Source organism: Taudactylus pleione, unplaced genomic scaffold (genome assembly GCF_031769625.1).
Source record: "Taudactylus pleione unplaced genomic scaffold, aTauple2 ptg000259l, whole genome shotgun sequence".
Classification (NCBI taxonomy): Eukaryota; Metazoa; Chordata; class Amphibia; order Anura; family Myobatrachidae; genus Taudactylus; species Taudactylus pleione.
In genome coordinates, this window is record NW_028284661.1 from 2,553,446 (window position 1) to 2,572,507 (window position 19,062).

Sequence of the window (19,062 nt, forward strand, 5' to 3'; positions counted from 1 at the left end):
TACTGATACAGAGTGTTAGCTCCAACCATAAAAGTTACCGTTGGAAATTGATTAATTTAAATGAACTTAAAACTTGCATCTATATTAAATGCCTATGTTTTTCATGAATGGGGCTATTTACTCATAATTTCAATCGTTTATAAAATAAATTACATAAAATTTACATGGTGTAGGACAATTATTTTCACCGAACTGCATGGTAAAATATTTTTTACAGAATAATCCTATACAATTTTCAATTTACAGTAACCATTATACAACACACTGAGGTTTGTTAGTTACAACTGACCAAACTGTTAGTATGTGTTGATATCACAAAGTAAGGAAATCTCAAATTCCAGGATGTGAGAGCGGCTTCCTGGCTAAGCAGTGAGCAAGGAAACTTCCAAATTGCTCTTCTGGTGCAAGTGTTTGAGCTAGTCTACAACAATACTTACGCTGGGCATACACAGCCAGATAAAATGTCTGTCAGACCGACAGACATTTTATCTGGCCGGCTGCCAGCCGCAGGTGTCGCCGGCATACACTGTGAGAGAAATCTCACAGTGGATAAGCCCGACATCCGCGCTCCGCCCCCGGGGGAGGAGACATTTCCCTGTTCCTTCCGTAGGAAGGAACACAGTAAATGTCTGTCTGTCGGCCGCGGCTGGGTATACGCTGCCCGATGCGGCCGACAGTTACCGGGTAAATATCGCATCGGACGGGCATGCTGGACAATCCTGCATGCCCGACCGAGCAATATTTAACCCTCGGTCGCCCGCACACGCTACAATTATCAGGGCGATCCGCCGATATCAGGCGGATCGCCACGATAATTGTAGCGTGTATGGCCAGCATTACTGCATCTGGGACCTCCCCTTCAGGAGATCCTCCAATTGGCAAGTGTAGGGGGCGTGGTTATGCAATTCACATAATCATGGCCCTGCCTTCACAACATAATGTTAGTGAAGTGGGTGGGATCTGGGAGGGTTCCCTGCTTTCCCTGGAGCCATGCGGAACTCCCTGAAATTTAGGAGGGAAGTATGCTACCACCTAGAAAACCTTTTTACTGAAGTGGCCCCTCCCCCTAGACAGATGGGAGACGTCTTGTAACCATGCATGCTATGAGGTTATGAGAGGGGAATAAATTAGAACGTCTTTGGGGATCTGCAGAGGGTCGACACGGAAACACAAATGTATGCTATATGTGTGTTTTGTATGTAAGGCTTGATGCTTTCAATTTTCTTCTCACATTTTATGGGAAGCAGAGGATTTATAGGAAAGAACCTTGTAGTCAATGGAGATTGATAGCTTGAGAACTGAGAAGTAGGTAGAATGATGGTTTATTTTACCAATATGAGGGCATTTAGTTGACATTTGTAGTTGGGGGAATTGGATTTTACACCACATTTCTTCTATCTGCTGACTGCAGATAGAAGAAATGTGGTGTAAAATCCAATTCCCCCAACTACAAATGTCAAAAAAAAAGAATGTCAAAAAGAAACGTGGTGCTGACTGCGCCACGTTTCTTTTTGCAGGGAATATGTAAGAGAAGTATGCCAAGGTGATGGTTGGAGTTGCCACTACTTTCAAAGAAATTGATGACCAAGTATTGACAAATTATCACAAGGAGATACTGCTATAGTAATTGTTAGCCAGCACATTTTTACTTATGTCTATCAGATTTGTATTATCTATTTCTGTCCAAGTCATTGTTTTGTTCCTTTTGTTAGTACAGCAGAAACACCTATGAGGAATAGTTTTCATCTTTTGTTCTGATTTCTCAAACCCCCCTTCCCCTCCCCGCCCCCTTTATATTATACAGGTTGAGTCTCCCATATCCAAATATTCCGAAATACGGAATATTCCAAAATACGGAATTTTTTGAGCATGACTGAAATAGTAAAAACTTTGTTTTTTGATGGTTCAATGTGCACAAACTTTGTTTAAAGCACAACATTGTTAATAATATTGTATAAAATTACCTTCAGGCTGTGTGTATAAGGTGTATATGTAATATAAATAAATTTCATGTATGTACACAAATTTTGTTTGAGCCACAAAATTATTGAATATTGTATAAAATGACCTGCAGGCTGTGTGTAGAAGATGTATATAAAACATAAATGCATCCTGTGATTAGATTTGGAGCCCATTCCCAAGATATTTCATTATTTTATGCAAATATTCCAAAATACGGAATATTCTGATATCCAAAATGCCCCTGGTCCCAAGCATTTTGGATATGGGAGACTCAACCTGCAATGCTGTACTTCTGTTTGGCTTTATAGACTATTATGTTTACACACACAGGAGACAATTCAGTTCTTATATGGGAATGTAGCTCCCGGACTAAGTGCTATTCAATTCATTTTCATGAATGGCCCAGAGGCTGCATTTATTGGGGATATCTGCTTGCACCTCCTGTAGTGTGACAAAAATGTATGTTAATTAGGACTTCGGGGCTAGTCAAGAGAGCCGGGTGCACCATAACTTCATCGTGCCCAGCACTTAGCACTGGAGAAGCTGCCTAACGCAGCTAATCCTGCGCATTCACACGCAAAATAATAGAAGTTTAATTGAATATCTCCCGGGCACTTAGCTGAAAATGGTGATATACCTGCGTTTGAGTCGCCACCTCTCTTTGCTGCCCACAAATGGTCCCTGCCTGTCTATCATTTTTATGAATAATTCCTGAGTGACAACGAAAATTAAACTTGACGCATGCATCAGTGCGACTCATAGAAATGCGCAGATTACTGATAGTCGCTCAAACTGTGGAAACATTGGCATTGCGTCCATCTCTGAATCAGGCTAGAAGATGGAAAATTGCTAAGCACAGGAATCGCACCAGGCATCTAACACCAGATTGTGCAAAAAAGGATAGGTATATGCTTATATTTACCCATATACAGGGTTACACGCATCTTTGTGAGCGGACCAATCCATGCGTTAGGTTAGATACCCATAATCATAAGGTCACACTTGCAGCTGTCCTATCCTTGGTGCAAATTATATGTCTGAACAAATCTGCCTAGTCCACAGTTCTGTCAACACACCCTCTCTGTATAGTGCCTACATGAGAACATCCTGTTACAGCCCAGTTCTGCCCATTCAGTCACAAGTGGATTGCCACACAGTGACAGAGCATGCGCAGTTAAACATGAGACACTCAGAAAATAAGTGCACCTATTTAAATTGCACCTTTAAATACAGAACAGAGACAATATACAATATGGGGAAATGAAAGCAAATGGATGACCAGCAAATGAAACCATAGGGTAGAGGTCAATGTCACAAGGAGAGTGAAATGAAACATAAAAGTATAGTGTGCCAACGAGTATTGGAAAGTATAAGCACAAAAATGTTTCAGTCCTCCAGAACTCATTACATTGCTGCCGCTTTGGTACTGAGGACATTGATCAAAATATCCTGACAGATTGGCCTACAGCAATGCTCTTGTCAAAATATGGGTGAGATAAGACTATAAGTAAGTACTGTGTTCCTGAGCAGGGAGTGGTATTAAACCGGTGGCAACGAGACAAGCTGTAACAGAACTGTACGACTACAAAGACTTTATACTGCAGCCATGGTGATGTGTGGGGCAAATGGTTATTCTAGTATTTGCTAAACTTATATTAGGCATTTTTACTTATTACCAAGGTGCTCTGTTCACTGTTTTTATCATTCTTGAAACTGTGAACATTATTTTTTAACACAAAACTCTTTTGTTTGCATCCTGTAGCAAATCACCATGCACAGGCAGATGGAGTTGGTTTTCGCACTAACCCCCTTTGTGTGATAATAGCTGAGACAGGGAAAGAGGTGGCTTGTAGGTATGCCACAAGTAGAGTAAGGGCGTGCTCACGCAAAATGCGTCCTATGCTGAGTACCATACAGGCGCTTTGCGAGTTAGATCACTTGTGGGTGGTCGAATCCTGGTGCAAGTTGCGAACTGATAACGACCAGTAGCTGCATCTGATTGGTTGAATGTGTCTTAATCCCATCTAAATCTCTCCCTGTTGTTCTAATTTTCCTATAATAATGCTGCCTCAATCGGTTTGCAGGATCACAGGGAAGTGAGCGATTGTGTGGCAGTAATAAAACCGCTTGTAAAGGAGGAAGGCTACTAGTGTGTCTGTTAATATGCACTTAAAAATAAATAAAACATATTTGTTCATTTTCATCTTTATGACCTCTGAATCGCATTGTACAGCTATGTACTACAGGTGTGGTACAAAGTGTCAACATGTGTATTGTTGACATACCATTTTTAGTGCATTTAAGCCCTAACCGTAGCGTAGAACTAACATGGACTGTCAGCATAATGTCCATATCAACATTCTTGTGTCAACATTTGGAATGTCAACCTTTTTACTACATACCTGTACTGCAATGTGTATGCATGGCATACTGAGCTCTGGGGACATTCTGTTGTTGGCTAGAGTAAGCAGACGTGCCAAGCTGGACACATCTTGCATCTGCAGGCAGCTCTTCATTGGTAGCAAAATGCATTTATTTACTTTTTTCACAGTGCATTTTACATTTGTGATTAGATGCTAGTTGCATGTAACTCTGTGTCGGCCCCTATGTGCTGAGCGTAGTGCAGGACAATGCATAATGTTAAGTGACAGTATGCTGCTGGATTGTGTTTTTATGCATATAGGGTTGTGAAGCCATTTTAATAATTTGCAGCTATTAAACTGCATCCTAAGGTTGTAATGATAAACAATGCTGTCAGGTCCATGATATTAATTAGTTGCACATAAGGTAAATGTATGCCTTCATACATGTATGTTTACCCTTTTAAATACCAATGATAAGGGTTCATTTCCTATTGTACAAGAGCACATTTAGCAGTGACTAGTAACGTTTTATGTCCATGCTTTAAAGTGTCACAGTAGCCTTTTATGTTTTCCAATAAAGCAGTTCAACTAATTTGTTTTTCTTATCTATTTTTAATAAACTTTAGCTGTTTTTAGTATATTTGCCTGCTTTTCTGGCTTAATGTTGAATATACAGTAAGTTACTCATGGCTACATCATACTTTGGGGTATATTTACTGTAGTGCAGGTTTTTTAGAAGTGGAGATGTTGCCCATAGAAACCAAACCGATTCTACTTAACATTTATCTAGCACCTTTTAGAAGATAATAGCTAGACTCTGGTTGATATGGACAACATCTCCACTTTTAAAAACCTGCACTTTAGTTTATATACCCCTTTGACACCAAATTGTACAAATGTAATAGAGACAATCACATGATCAACATTAATTGTTTATCAGTCATTAGTTAGTGCCATTAGCGCCAATTCATTATCAGAAAGGATCAGTTTGGTCTGGTTGGGGCTTCTAGAATTGTGGGTTAAACCTTGTTTCACAGTATCGCATGTGGCATTATGCTCCACAGAGATAAAGGGGTCTACTTATCAAGCAGTGAAAAGTGTGGACCAGTGGAGAAGTTGCCCATAATAACCAATCAGCTTTGAAACAGCATTTATCAAGTACAGTCTGTAAAATAATAGGTAGGAGCTGATTAGTTGCTATGGGCAACTTCTCCACTGGTCCACTAATCCACGCTTTTCACTGCTTGATAAATAGACCCCAAAGATATCTATTGCACAGGAATTGACCATACCAAATCTATCAAATGACAATAGGCCCCTAAAAAATTCCCAACTCTCAATAATCAGTTTTTATGTCTGATAGGGGGTGCTGCCACAAATAACCTGAATTCAACTTAATAGGGGAGAGAGAAGAAAATATCTGTACATGACGCCATGTACAGATCACTTCTACTCTCTCTCCTAATTAAGGTGGTATGCCCCAGACATTTGTGTTCTGGAAACAAAATCACTTGGACATGTGTAGTGTGTCCATATTACTTATGCTAGATTACTTATGCTATTCTTTCATTACTTTTAGCTTTGTCTTGTCGTAGCCTGGTTGCTGCTGTGCCATGCCAATATCTATTACCACTTCAGTTCTGGTTTTTCATACATAGACCACCTCCAGTCTGGGTTTAATTATGTGTTTCTCTTTTCTTTTTGTTTTCCTGTAAAGAGCACCATGCAACATTTATTACAGCTAGTGTGGTAGAAGGTGTAACTAAAGCGGGCAGGGCTGCCATCAGAAATTCTGGGGCCCGGTACTAACAAAATAGGCAGGGCCCCCCCTGGGTATAGGGCAGAGTTGGTCGGAGTTGTGGATAACGTGAGTGGAGCTATATTAGGGATGTTGCCTAAATTGGTGCATAAACCAGGGATGGCTAGTCATAGTGGTGGGGGTGGCACAGGGCAGGGAAGACTGGCTGGACGGACAGAGGGGCAAGACAGGGAACGCAGACTGTCTGGACTGGGGGGGGGGCACAGGGCAGGGTCGCCATACCTGCTTGCCTGTTCTCCTGTCCTGATAGAAGGGAGCCCAGGTGGCAGGCAGGGAGAAAGAAAGATCTTCAGGTCTGTGGCATTCAACTATGGACTCGAGCCGGCCGCAAGCATCAGCAGCGCTGCAGCATTTGAACTATGGAGCCGACCGCGAGCCAATCGCACCACGCGGAACAGTTCCTGATTGGCTGATCAGGAGCTGCTGTTCCGGATTAGCTGCTGTTCCATCAGCTCGCGGAACGGCAGCCAATGGGGGTTGGCCACTCCTGAGTGGCTGCTCAGGAGCTGCTGATTGGCTGTCGCTGCGCGAGCCAATCACTGCTCACGGCTGGCTCCAGTCCATAGGTGAAATGTCACAGCGCTGATGATTTTTCTCCCTGCCTGCCGACGCCCGGTGCATTCTTCGTCGCTGTCAGTCGGGCCCCCTCTCTCTCCGGGCCCGGTACTAGAGTCCCGGCAGTCCCCTCCTGATGGCGGCCCTGAAAACGGGGCATACACGGTACGATATGCACCATGTATGACAACGGCCGATCTGATGCCCAACATAACGGGCGGTCCCCACACATGTAGCGAAGTGGTGGCCGACCGCCCGATTATGCCGGCACCCCCCTCCCTCACTCGCATAGCGCAACATGGGATCGTACATCATATCCCCCAATCAAGTGAATTTTCTGTATGATCTGGTTATGCAATGTACGACCCCATTGGAGCACGCACAGGACGATATCATGCCCATACACGGTCCGATATAGCAGCTATATTGTGCCAATCAGTCGGATCAGCTACTATATCACACCGTGTATGGCCCGCTTAAGAAGTAGGCAGAGTTACTGTGTGGACAAATCTAGGTATCTATAAATACAGGTAGATTATTGTGAATGTTTTTATTGTGTGCGAGATGATATTTTATATGTTTTGTAACCTAAATTGTTTCAAGCTCTTAGATACACTGTATAGGGGCCTAATTTTAATGAGCTTTTCTATAGTGTTGAAGCAGAATCCTTTTCATTTCAAGTACAAATCAAAATTATAGGAATGCTAAAAACAAAACTCTCTGCCTGTGAAACTGATGTACAAAGGTAAGCCTACTCACAGATTACTACTTATAGCATAAAGTCTACTTTTTGGCAGCCCTCACTCAGGGGTATGTTTACCAGGGGCAGAACTATGGGAGACAATGGAGTCCACATACATATTACCTCTGTGCGCTACAAGTCACGTTTAAACCTAAAGCGTGAGAGCTGTGCGACTCGGTAGTGATGTTCATCTTTTTTCTTGCGACTTTTTACCTTCAAATGAGTCTTATTCGCAAGCAATGCCAATAGGATGTACTAATCTGCTGATTAAAATGATATGCAGCATGCCTATATTCCGTGTGCAACTGCGGGTGTATCTGCATGCAAAATGCTATATTACAGTGTCAGTGGCTGTGGCATTGTAACGTGGCATATAGCATGCAGATACACCCGCAGTTGCATGAAAAGATGCTCTGCGCTACCGAGTCACGCCACAGCATGGCGCAACTAGAAGGGCTGTTTAACGCTTAAGGAAGTAAGATGTATGTGGACACATTTGTAAATAAGTAGAATCTGATTAGTTGCTATGGGCAGCAACTCCACTTCTAAAAACCTGCACTTTAATGTATATATACCCCTCAGTATCTCACAGTGACATAATCCTAGGAAATGTGTGTGTTTTCAAAGCCTTCGCTTAACATCATATTTTTTTTATGTTTTAAACATTGATTTTGGTGAAAGTACCAATAATTCTAAAGGTTTAATTTAATTGACTGCTTACATTTTAATTACATTGAATGTGTGGGTTCGTTCCCCAGTGCCTTGCTTTGACCCGGGGCCTACAATGCTGTTAAGACGGCATTGGAAGCAGGAGGTTTCTTGCTCCAGCAGGTGATATGACACCAAATTGCTTTGCCATTTATTATCACTACAAATGCTAGAGCTGCAAGTTAGATAATCTAGGAAAGGGGCTATTAATAAAACAGTCATTTTGTAGAATAGAAAAAGGGCTGACTAACAAGGTCATGATCTGGGAGTGGTAGAAATATGAATGTTGCTTCTCGCATTCATAAAATAGTTTCTCAGGGACTGTGACATTAAGGTAAATCATACAGGTTTTCTTACCTTTCACACACAGATTACTTGGTAAAAGTAGATGGCCTTTTTTTTAGAAGCATTCAGCAGTGAAGCTGCATGATAAATAACCTTTCTCTCACCTACTTCAGATATTCTGGCCACGTGCAGATTTGGTCCACCATTTTGTTTTTCTTCTTTAGCCCTGTTGTTAATGCAAACTACCTCTTATGTATTGGCATGTATGGTGATCAGTAAACCATCCTGCTTATTACCCCTTGGAATGGTATCTGGTCAGAATGTCGATGCCAGCATGTTGACATCTTCTGATCGTTGCATTATGTTGACATCCACAAATGTCGACTTGGTCAAAATGTTGACATTTTCATTATGTTGACATATTACATGTACAGTACATTTGAATGTTGTATGTAGGTTTAGGGTTTGGCTTAAAAACACAAAAAAATGGTATGTTGACATTTTGATGTTGACATGTAAAATGTCGACAGAATGAACTTATCGACATTTTGACCACGTTGACATTTGCGGAAGCTGGCATTATACATGTCGACATAACGTCCATGTCGACATTCAGAACATGTCAAACTAGGAAACAAAGAGAAAAATAAATTTTGGGGGGCACTTAAACTTACTGAATTATAAAACATGTAAAATTAAAATACTGCGCTTGTACAAATGAGACCTAACACAGTAAATCACAGAAAACAAACAGCGAAATGACCACACATCAAGAATAGTGTGGAATGATGGTGAGCATGTGGGTATGCAATCGGGAAGCCGGCACACGGAAGCCCGACAGCCGGCTTCCCGACTGCTTTATCCCAGCGAGGGTTACATGACGGACATCTAAATCTAGATGCCTGTCATTTTCCCGACGCTGGGAGACCGGTGCCCGGCATCCCGATCAAAGTGATGCCGGGCGCCGCAGCGGACAGCCGTGTGGGGAGGGTGGGGTTAGGTTTAGGGCTCCCGGGGGGGACTTAGGGTTAGGCATCCCCCCGGGAGGTTAGGGTTAGGATAGGGGAGGGAGCGTTAGGGATAGGCACCCCCGGGGGGGATTTAGGGTTAGGCACCCTCCCGGGGACTTAGGCTTAAGCGGCGGGGAGGGGGGGGTTTGGGTTAGGCACTGGGAGGAAGGTTAGGGGGGTTAGGTTAGTTCATACTTACCTGCGGACAATCAGGATTTCCAGCCGTGTCGGTCTGCCGCTGCCGGGAGTTGAACCACCGGACTTGTGTCCGGCGGTAAATCGTATGTATTCCAGCATTTGTGCTAGAAATTCCACATAAGCATGAAAATTAGTTATTGGTCCCACATAGACAAACCAGGAAATATTTCCAAACCTCTGGTGAATAAACACCAAAATCATGTATGTTATGTTGACACCAATTAGTTGTAATTATCCAGAGAATAGAAATTCAAATGTAATATACCTATGGTGAAAATCTGTTATACTCCAGACATCAACAATTAAACATAGGACACTACTGCGTCCTGTATATTATAGCCGGCTATTGTGTATACAGTGTGTGTGTGTGTATGTGTTATAATATATATAGCCTCTCTTAAAATATATGGTAATGTCAACAATAATGCTGCAGACGGAGCTGACAGTAAACATATATACAGTCAGGTCCATAAATATTGGGACATTGACAGAATTTTCAGATTTTGGCACCACCACAATGGTTTTGAAATGAAACAAACAAGATGTGCTTTAACTAAAGACTTTCAGATTTAATTTGAGGGTAATTACATCCAAATCGGGTGAACGGTGTAGGAATTACAACAGTTTCAATATGTACCTCCCACTTTTTAAGGTGCCAAAAGTAATGGGACTATCAACTCAAAAGCTATTTCATGGACAGGTGTGGGCTATTCCCTCGTTATTTCATTATCAATTAAGCAGGTAAAAGGTCTGGAGTTGATTCTAGGTGTGACATTTGCATTTGGAATCAGTTGCTGTCGACTCTCAATATGAGATCCAAAGAGCTGTCACTATCAGTGAAGCAAGCCATCATTAGGCTGAAAAATCAAAACAAACCCATCAGAGAGAGAGCAAAAACATTAGGTGTGGCCAAATCAACTGTTTGGAACATTCTTAAAAAGAAAGAACGCATCGGAGAGCTCAGCAACACCAAAAGACCCGGAAGACCACGGAAAACAACTGTGGTGGATGACAAAAGAATTATTTCCCTGGTGAAGAAAAACCCCTTCACAACAGTTGGCCAAATCAAGAACACTCTCCAGGAGGTAGGTGTATATGTGTCAAAGTCAACAATCAAGGGAAGACTTCACAAGAGTGAATATAGAGGGTTTGCCACAAGATGCAAACCATTGGTGAGCCACAAAAACAGGAAGACCAGATTAGAGTTTGCCAAACAACATCTAAAAAAGCCATTACGGTTCTGGAACAACATCCTATGGACAGATGAGACAAAGATCAACTTGTACCAGAGTGATGGGAAGAGAAGGAAAGGAACTGCTCATGATCCAAAACATACCACCTCATCAGTGAAGCATGGTGGTGGTAGTGTCATGGCGTGGGCATGTATGGCTGCCAATGGAACTGGTTCCCTTGTATTTATTGATGATGTGACTGCTGACAAAAGCAGCAGAATGAATTCTGAAGTGTTTCGGGCAATATTATATGCTCATATTCAGTCAAATGCTTCAGAACTCATTGGACTGCGCTTCACAGTGCAGATGGACAATGACCCAAAGCATACTGCAAAAGCAACCAAAGAATTTTTTTAAGGCTAAAAGTGGAATGTTATGCAATGGCCAAGTCAATCGCCTGACCTGAATCCGATTGAGCATGCATTTCACTTGATGAAGACAAAACTGAAGGGAAAATGTGCCAAGAACAAGCAGGAACTGAAGACATTTGCAGTAGAGGCCTGGCAGAGCATCACCAGGGATGAAACCCAGCATCTGGTGATGTCTATGCATTCCAGACTTCAGGCTGTAATTGCCTGCAAAGGATTTGCAACAAAGTATTAAAAAGTGAAAGTTTGATTTAGGATTGTTTAGTTTGTCCCATTACTTTTGACCCCTTAAAAAGTGGGAGGCAAATATAGAAACCGTTGTAATTCCTACACCGTTCACCTGATTTGGATGTAATTACCCTCAAATTAAATCTGAAAGTCTGCAGTTAAAGCACATCTTGTTTGTTTCATTTCAAAGCCATTGTGGTGGTGAATAGAGGCCAAAATCTGAAAATTCTGTCAATGTCCCAATATTTATGGACCTGACTGTACATGGAATGTGTGGCGTTATTTTAGTATCGCAATAACTCTCATAGAACTCGGCTGAAAAATTATATCTGTAGTGGAACCAAACACTGATCTGTCTCAGCCATTTTCATTAAATAAACAGTATTGTCATTTATCTCATGAGTTTTTATAATTGAAAACACAGTGATGTGGATAGAAACCGCGCACAATCTGCCAGTTTCAAAAACTATACAACATTTTTAATACGGGTAGGGTATGGGATCCCATCTGTCAGGATGCCCCTGCGTCGGTTCCTAACCCTACCCCCATAGTGCCTAACCCTAACCTTCCCCCGCGCTGTGCCTAAGCCTAACCCTCCCCCTATCCACCGATACTTACCTTCAGAATGCCGGCGGTCAGGATTCTGGCGCCTGTATTTCAACCGTCTGCATGCCGGGATGCTGACTACATCCCGTTGGTACATTGTATTCATTAGCTATGTTCACACTGCAACATTGTAAGTTATAAGTGTTTTCATATATCCTCACAGTGTAGCTGGTATTATATTATAACCATTACTGGGTAACATACATAAATCATAGTCTCACACTGTACATAAAGTAAAAGAGAAGGATAGTGAAAATTCTCCAGTGGGTAGTGAAGGGAATGGCTGCTGCACACTATATAATCCTGGTATTTAATAGTGTTTGAGCAGATACCATAAGCACATCTGGTAGAATGAAAATGTAGATCACAGGCATCAGCTTTCAGAGTGAAGTCAGTGGTGGATTTGATACCAAAGGCAGAGCAGATTCACTTTTAATTAAGCCCACAGCTGATGGAGTGCCTGATTAAACACTCACAGGGTGCTGCATCCTGCTGTGTGTGGTGATACACAGTGACCAGCAGGTGAGCGTGTCTGTAGAGTGGTCCCTAAATCTGAATAAAGATAAGCTGTAAAAGTCCTCTCACCGTGTATAACCCTGGCAGCCCTGATGTCTGTAAGACAGCACAGGGATGTCACAAGGAAATGAGGCAGGGGACCAATATCTTGTGTGAAATAAACCAGTAAAATGGTGGTTAGTTGGGTCCATCGTGTCCTAATAGCTAGGTGAACGCACCATGGGCCTGATTCAGAGCCGCTCGTAAGCGGCCGCTCGTTCGTTCCGAGCGATGTTTGCACAACTGCGCATGCGTACAGATCGCAATACGCATGCGCGAACCAGACAGTGCGGCCGAAAATCGTTTGTTCGCTAAATAGCGAATGCCTGCTATTTTGAGTGACAAGAGGAGGCGTATGTGGGTGGTAACAGGGGAAGGTGCTTGAAAACGGGGAGTGGAGATCTGAACGCAGGCGTGCTTAAAGGTCAAAACGGCCGTTTTATGGGTGTGCATAATTAATACAGCAGCGTCATTGACCACGTCACTGGGTTATTTTATAGTCAGAACTGCTCGCATGATTGCGGTAGGAAAAACCAACCACAAGAAAGCGAGCAGTTCATACGCTGGTCGATGTACTAGATTAATAAATAGCTGACATGTAGGATGCGAGCGGCCAGGGGGCGTAGTTTTCCAAAAAACGACCGCAAGTTTTGTTAGCTCGTTCAGACCTACAGGCGTGAACAGACCGCAAAGAGCGAACGGTTCATTTGAATAGCCACCCCTTTTTTCTGAACGAGCGAGCGCAAATAGTGTCCGGCTCTGAATCAGGGCCCATGTGCATAATGGTGACTCACTGGTCCAAGACGTTTGTTTCACCTGGAGAAGGACTTTCTCAATTGGAAGTATTTATTGTATTTATCCTGACATTCAGAACATGTCAACTTTTTATACCACAGCTCTTGTACTAGGATCGGGTCAGACCAGAATAAGAATTACTTGTGCAGAATAGTTTTTTATTTAATCCCTGGCTGACTGCTGTACCACTCCATCAGCTTGTGCACACTTGTTTATTATCTACACCTCGTCTACCATGATCATTGCAAGAATGATTGAGCTAAGTGGATGCATTGATTCACCATACACAGTAATATAAGCAATTCAGGCTCTAAAAATAACTAAAATATCAACAAATGAATAATACATCACACCCTAACAAAGCACGTATCAAGTAAAGCAATATCCTTCTGTAGTAATGTTTTCTCTAACGTAGGTAACTAGATGATGTACAAAAAACACAAGTGATTAATTTCATATACACTTTGTTCCTGTTTATCTACTTTGCCTGATTCCTGAAGGGTGAGGTTTGCAATGGAAGTTGCCTATGTTGGAATATACATTCATCACATGATACATGAGTGTCTGTTTTCACATAACAATATTCTGTAGTTTCCTGATGCATATGCCTCTGGTCTGGAAAGGGTTTTTTTTCTTTTGATTCTTAGTTTTTGCATGTGTTAACCACACATTTACTTATGTTGCCAGTTCAGCAACTCCTGTAATGTAATGTAAAGTCTGATATTATTAGGACATGGACAATTGTCTCTTAATAGGAAACACTTTTTTTAGCCAGGTTCATTGTCTTGGAGTATAAAAATAGATGTCAATGCCACTAACCTCAATAATTGTAAGCTATGGTGAGAATAATTGGTTTCACAGGTCCGAAAGCACAGTATACAGTGTATTATAATAATTGCATAATACTTATCATGAACAACATATGGCATGATAGATGTTCTATTTAAGGTTATGACAAAAGCTTCACTCTAGATTTTCGGATGATTATATATTTTCTTTTAACCCATAATGTTTGTTGTGTTCTAATATTGTTAATTTTTACAGGTGCATATCATCCACCATTACCTAACATTGGTTTATTAGCTTGTTCTCAGCAGTTATATGTAATAAAATGATAATGTACTGAACTATTACATTTTTTTCTGTAAAAATTGTCTCATTAACATCAACAACTCCTAATCTAGATCCAATATGGGTCATTCCATGTCCAATGGACCAATTTTGAAGGTTGTCCCCACCTGCTGATTTGCGCACTGTGGAGTCAGTGACCGTTGTAGCAACTCCACTTTTTGGGCCATAGTTTCGCTACTATTGCATATTGTGAAGTAACATTTTCCCAAAATTAGTCTGACATATATGACAGCCTTCATGTAAAATGTTATCAAAATTAGAGATAAGGTGGGAACCCCTGGTCCACTTTATATGGAATGACCCCTATGCACTTCTCTACAGGTGTAAAATACGGGACCTGTTTGTCGCTGCCAATCACTAGAGTTGAGATTGGGATGAATATTCCAGATTTTTTATTTTTTGTTTGGTTCTTTTTTGTGTGTATCTGTTCAAAATGTTTCCTCACTTTTATTCTATCACATATGGCTGTTAAATATGGTATATGCATCTATGTATTAATGTGAGTGGTGACTGCCATATTTAAATGCACTACAAAGATAAAAAGAAAATGGAAGTCAGATATCCAGGCACTAGGCCTATACAAAATATTTATTGTATTCAAAATATTGAAAACCATACAGTGTTACTTTTTGTCTAACGTCATTATGTGTGCCTTACTAAGAGGTGCATTTAGCAGAAGCCATGACCTTTACCTATTTTGTTATTGCAGTGGATGAATGTAGACACACAGTCCACAATGGCGAGAGTGGAACACTAACGTCGAAGAACTATCCTGGCACTTATCCCAATTACACACTTTGCTTATTAACAATCACAGTTCCTGTTGGTAAAAGTCTGTATATAAAGCTGGCAGACCTGGATATAGAATCCAATGACTGTGACTCTGATTATCTCAAAATCTACAAGGGATCCTCCACTGTGGAAATTGGTGAGTATATGGCCTTTGTGTATTGGAGGGGAATGATGTATGACATTGAATCCATTGTTATGAAATCTATTATAACACGCTGCAAACTATTTCACCACAGTTTAAATGGAAGCTGTTGAAATAATGTATAACATGCAGTAGTGCATTGCAAATCTGTAGGCTATTGGTAAATTGTAATAGGCAAAAGCTCCTCTTTCCTCTTATACAATATTTTAGAGATCTGAACAGGAGGACACTGCTGAGATTCCCTCTGTTTAGAAAAACAAGGGGTAATAGAAGATGTGGATGACCTTGAAGTGTGAAACATTGATGAATGTTTTGGTCCTTTTTCTCATTCTCAGTTTACCCAATGACAGGTGAAAACTGCATGCCTCACAATGAGCTTGTTGGAATGGTCTACTTGCTGAAATAACTAGTTTTAGTTACATGTTGTTGTTCATGTTTCAAAGCATGCTATTAATTCAACAAAGTAACAAAACATGTGTTTTGATAATGAAGAAAGACAGGGCCGCAACTAGGGGGGGGCTAGAGGTGCACGTGTACCCGGTGGGTATTGCGGGGGGGGTGAAAAATCTGTCTCGGCCATCTGAAAATGGCCGCCGCCAAAGAGGAGACAAATGCTAGAGGTCCTTACTGGACCTCTAGTGTCTGTCTCCTCCTTGGCGGCGGCCATTTTTGGATGGCCGTTTTCAGCAGATTCCATGCAGACTAGCCGTCCGCATGGACTCTGCTGAAAACGGCCATCCAAAAATGGCCACCGCCAAAGAAGAGACAGATGCTAGAGATCCTACTGGACCTCTAGTGTCAACAGAGCGCAATGCGCACAGCGTTCCCGGATGTGCCGGGAACGCTGGCGCTGCAGGGAGAGGATGCCGAGAGCTGCATCTTCTCCCTTCAAACCCCCCTGGAAACGAGCATAAACCCCATGGCAACGAGCATGAAACCCCTGGCAACGAGCATGTAACCCCTGGTAACAAGCATAAATACCCTGACAATAAGCATAAATACCCTGACAATAAGCATGAAACCCCCTGGCAACAAGCATGTAACCCCTGGCAACAAGCATGAAACCCCATGGCAACGAGCATGTAACCCCTGGCAACGAGCATAAACCCCCTGGCAACGAGCAGGTAATATTAAAGTAATTAGAAGCATTACTGTGGGGAATAAAATGGTGTCGGGCAAATATGTAAGTGGCACTTTGGTAATAGGCATTGCAGTGTGTGGCATAATGTGTAATGGGCATTATGATGTGTGGAATAATGTAAGTCACTATACCAGGGATGTCTGAGTAGTGCACTGCCTTATCGAGGAGCAAGGACAAAATCCAGGTACGGGAAGGGAGGGGGCGCAAAATTGCTGCCTTGCACTGAGTGACAGATATCCTAGTTTCGGCCCTGAGAAAGACCTGGTAAATATAAATGACTTGGAATCTATTGTTCTATACAGTCAGTTCTACTTTAAATAAACAAGTATTTAAGAAAATGTTCAGCTATTTTACAGATGAGGGGGGAAATTATTATACATACCAGAATGTCTGACTACCTGTCTGCTGGTATTACCGAAGAAGGATTATACTGTAGATTAAATACATATTATTGTCCTAACCATTAATTAACAGATAACAGGTTGTATTCTTGAGCTTAAAAAGCTATAACATATGTCGTCTTCCCCTGTGACCTTCATTCTCTTTTCTACATACACCAGTCTTTGTTAGTCTGAGCCTCCTTTAACATCTGTCCCTGTCACAAGTTATTTGCTTAAGGTACTCACAGTGGGATGTAGTTACAAAAACCTATGATCGGGATGCCGGCTGATGAAATCCTGCACAATGGGCTCTTTTTTTTTTTTTTTTTCTTTCTTTTTTGACAACTGTCAGTCTGATCCATGAAGGGTTTAAGCAAAAGTAGTTAGAGCTAATTTTTGAAAATGCTTGTGCCCACATTACCACTTATGATTGAAAAATGCCATGTATAGATGATTAGTGGCAGCACAAATATTGGGGTTCTCTATTAGCCACAGAGCTGGGCACCTATGCACTTAATAATCATATTTTTAGAAATTCAATCATTTTGTTATATAGGTTAAAATCTCAGTATACTGAGGTTTTCAGAGGTTTACTGCATAACTGTAGGATCCCTGTATGTATCGTGAGGGTCTGCAGCACATAGGAAGATATCTGCTGCAGTCCCTCAGAACAGCATTCCTCATAGGTTTTTACTAGTAACATTGGTCTGTGGAAACCCAGGGTTGCGAGAAATATTGGTACCCCTAGAGTGACAACTTTGGTACTTCAGTGGTGCTATTATATTAAGGGCTCCCTAAGATGATGATGATGATTATTATTTTATTTTGAAGGTGTCAAAGTTTTGGCAGGGCTATAAGACTGTAACTTGGTGCTAAAAAAGCAACAGACAAAAACCCTTGAAAACGGCAATATTTTTTAAATCAACTTTTTTAGTAAAATAGAACCTAATAATTATTCAGCAATTTAATAAAAAAATTTTTTATCCTATTTATGTGTATTTAAACAATATTATCTTTACATCTAATGGTCTTAAATTGCAATCCATGGGAAATTAAAATAAATAAAAAATAAATCACCATTTGATGGTACAAACTGCTTTACTAGGAGCCCCATCATGTAATGTCTGGGCATTACATTTACTGTGACACCCCTTAATTGCTCAGCCAATTATAAGTAGTTTCTCATGCTTCCCACAATAGACTGATGGAAATTCCTTACTTTGATCACGCCTAGATAGTTATTTATAAGCTCTATGCTGATGTGTGCAAAAAAAAAAAAAAAAACAGCAACATTTCTGTGGAGCCCCGTTAATTTCAATGGGCCATTGACATGAATGCAAAATGACAGTATAATACTGGTATATTTGCGTCTCTTAACCCCTAGTCGGAGCTGTGACATGGTACAGAAATGTAATAAGTATTTTCCATTAACCATGTTATAACGTAAGCCCTCATAGTCACAAGTAGGAACGCAAATGAATGGACCCATATAATGTTCTTCCATTTGTGCCCCCCCCCCTTTAGATTGTAAGCTCCTATGTGCAGGGTCCTCCTCCCTCCTGTTCTCACTACCTACTGCTCTTGCACACCAGCTACACAACACATGTCCTTGGGCTCACTGCCCCCAGGCACCACTGCCTCGCTCTCTTCCCACCTTTAGCAGCGCTAAACCTGTTAGTTGCCCACACTAATGGGAACAGCTGTACTTTCCCATGTACCCCTTACTTCCAAGGCTGTGTTGCGAGTGCAGTGCTATTTAGTACTTGTTACTACACTGTTCATTGTTTTGTACTTTTTACTGTGTACTGTCTTACTCTGCAGACCACATGTGGCGCCCTATAAATAAAGTTTAATAATAATGCTTTAAGACTTTGTCTGATAAGAATATAAAGTGATGGGAGATGGAGCATGAGTGTAGGGATTTTTAGAATGCCGCTAACAATGGAGGTGCTTCAAATTAGCTGTTTAACTGCTTTGTCTTTCAATTATTTTCCCAGAATATACAGAAAGTCTTGGAACCTATGTTTCAGCAGATAATTATTGGGGTCAT

The 19,062-nt window shown here is 41.4% G+C and overlaps 1 protein-coding gene across 2 annotated transcripts in view; it reads left to right on the forward strand.

Moving 5' to 3' along the window:
- DCBLD1 (discoidin, CUB and LCCL domain containing 1) overlaps positions 1-19,062 on the forward strand; it is a 91,965-nt gene that overhangs the window by 11,899 nt on the left and 61,004 nt on the right. For both annotated transcript variants that reach the window (XM_088480967.1, XM_088480966.1), the window contains exon 2: positions 15,267-15,485. In XM_088480967.1, the coding sequence (XP_088337093.1) occupies positions 15,267-15,485 (219 nt within the window). The remainder of the gene's footprint in view (positions 1-15,266; positions 15,486-19,062) is intronic.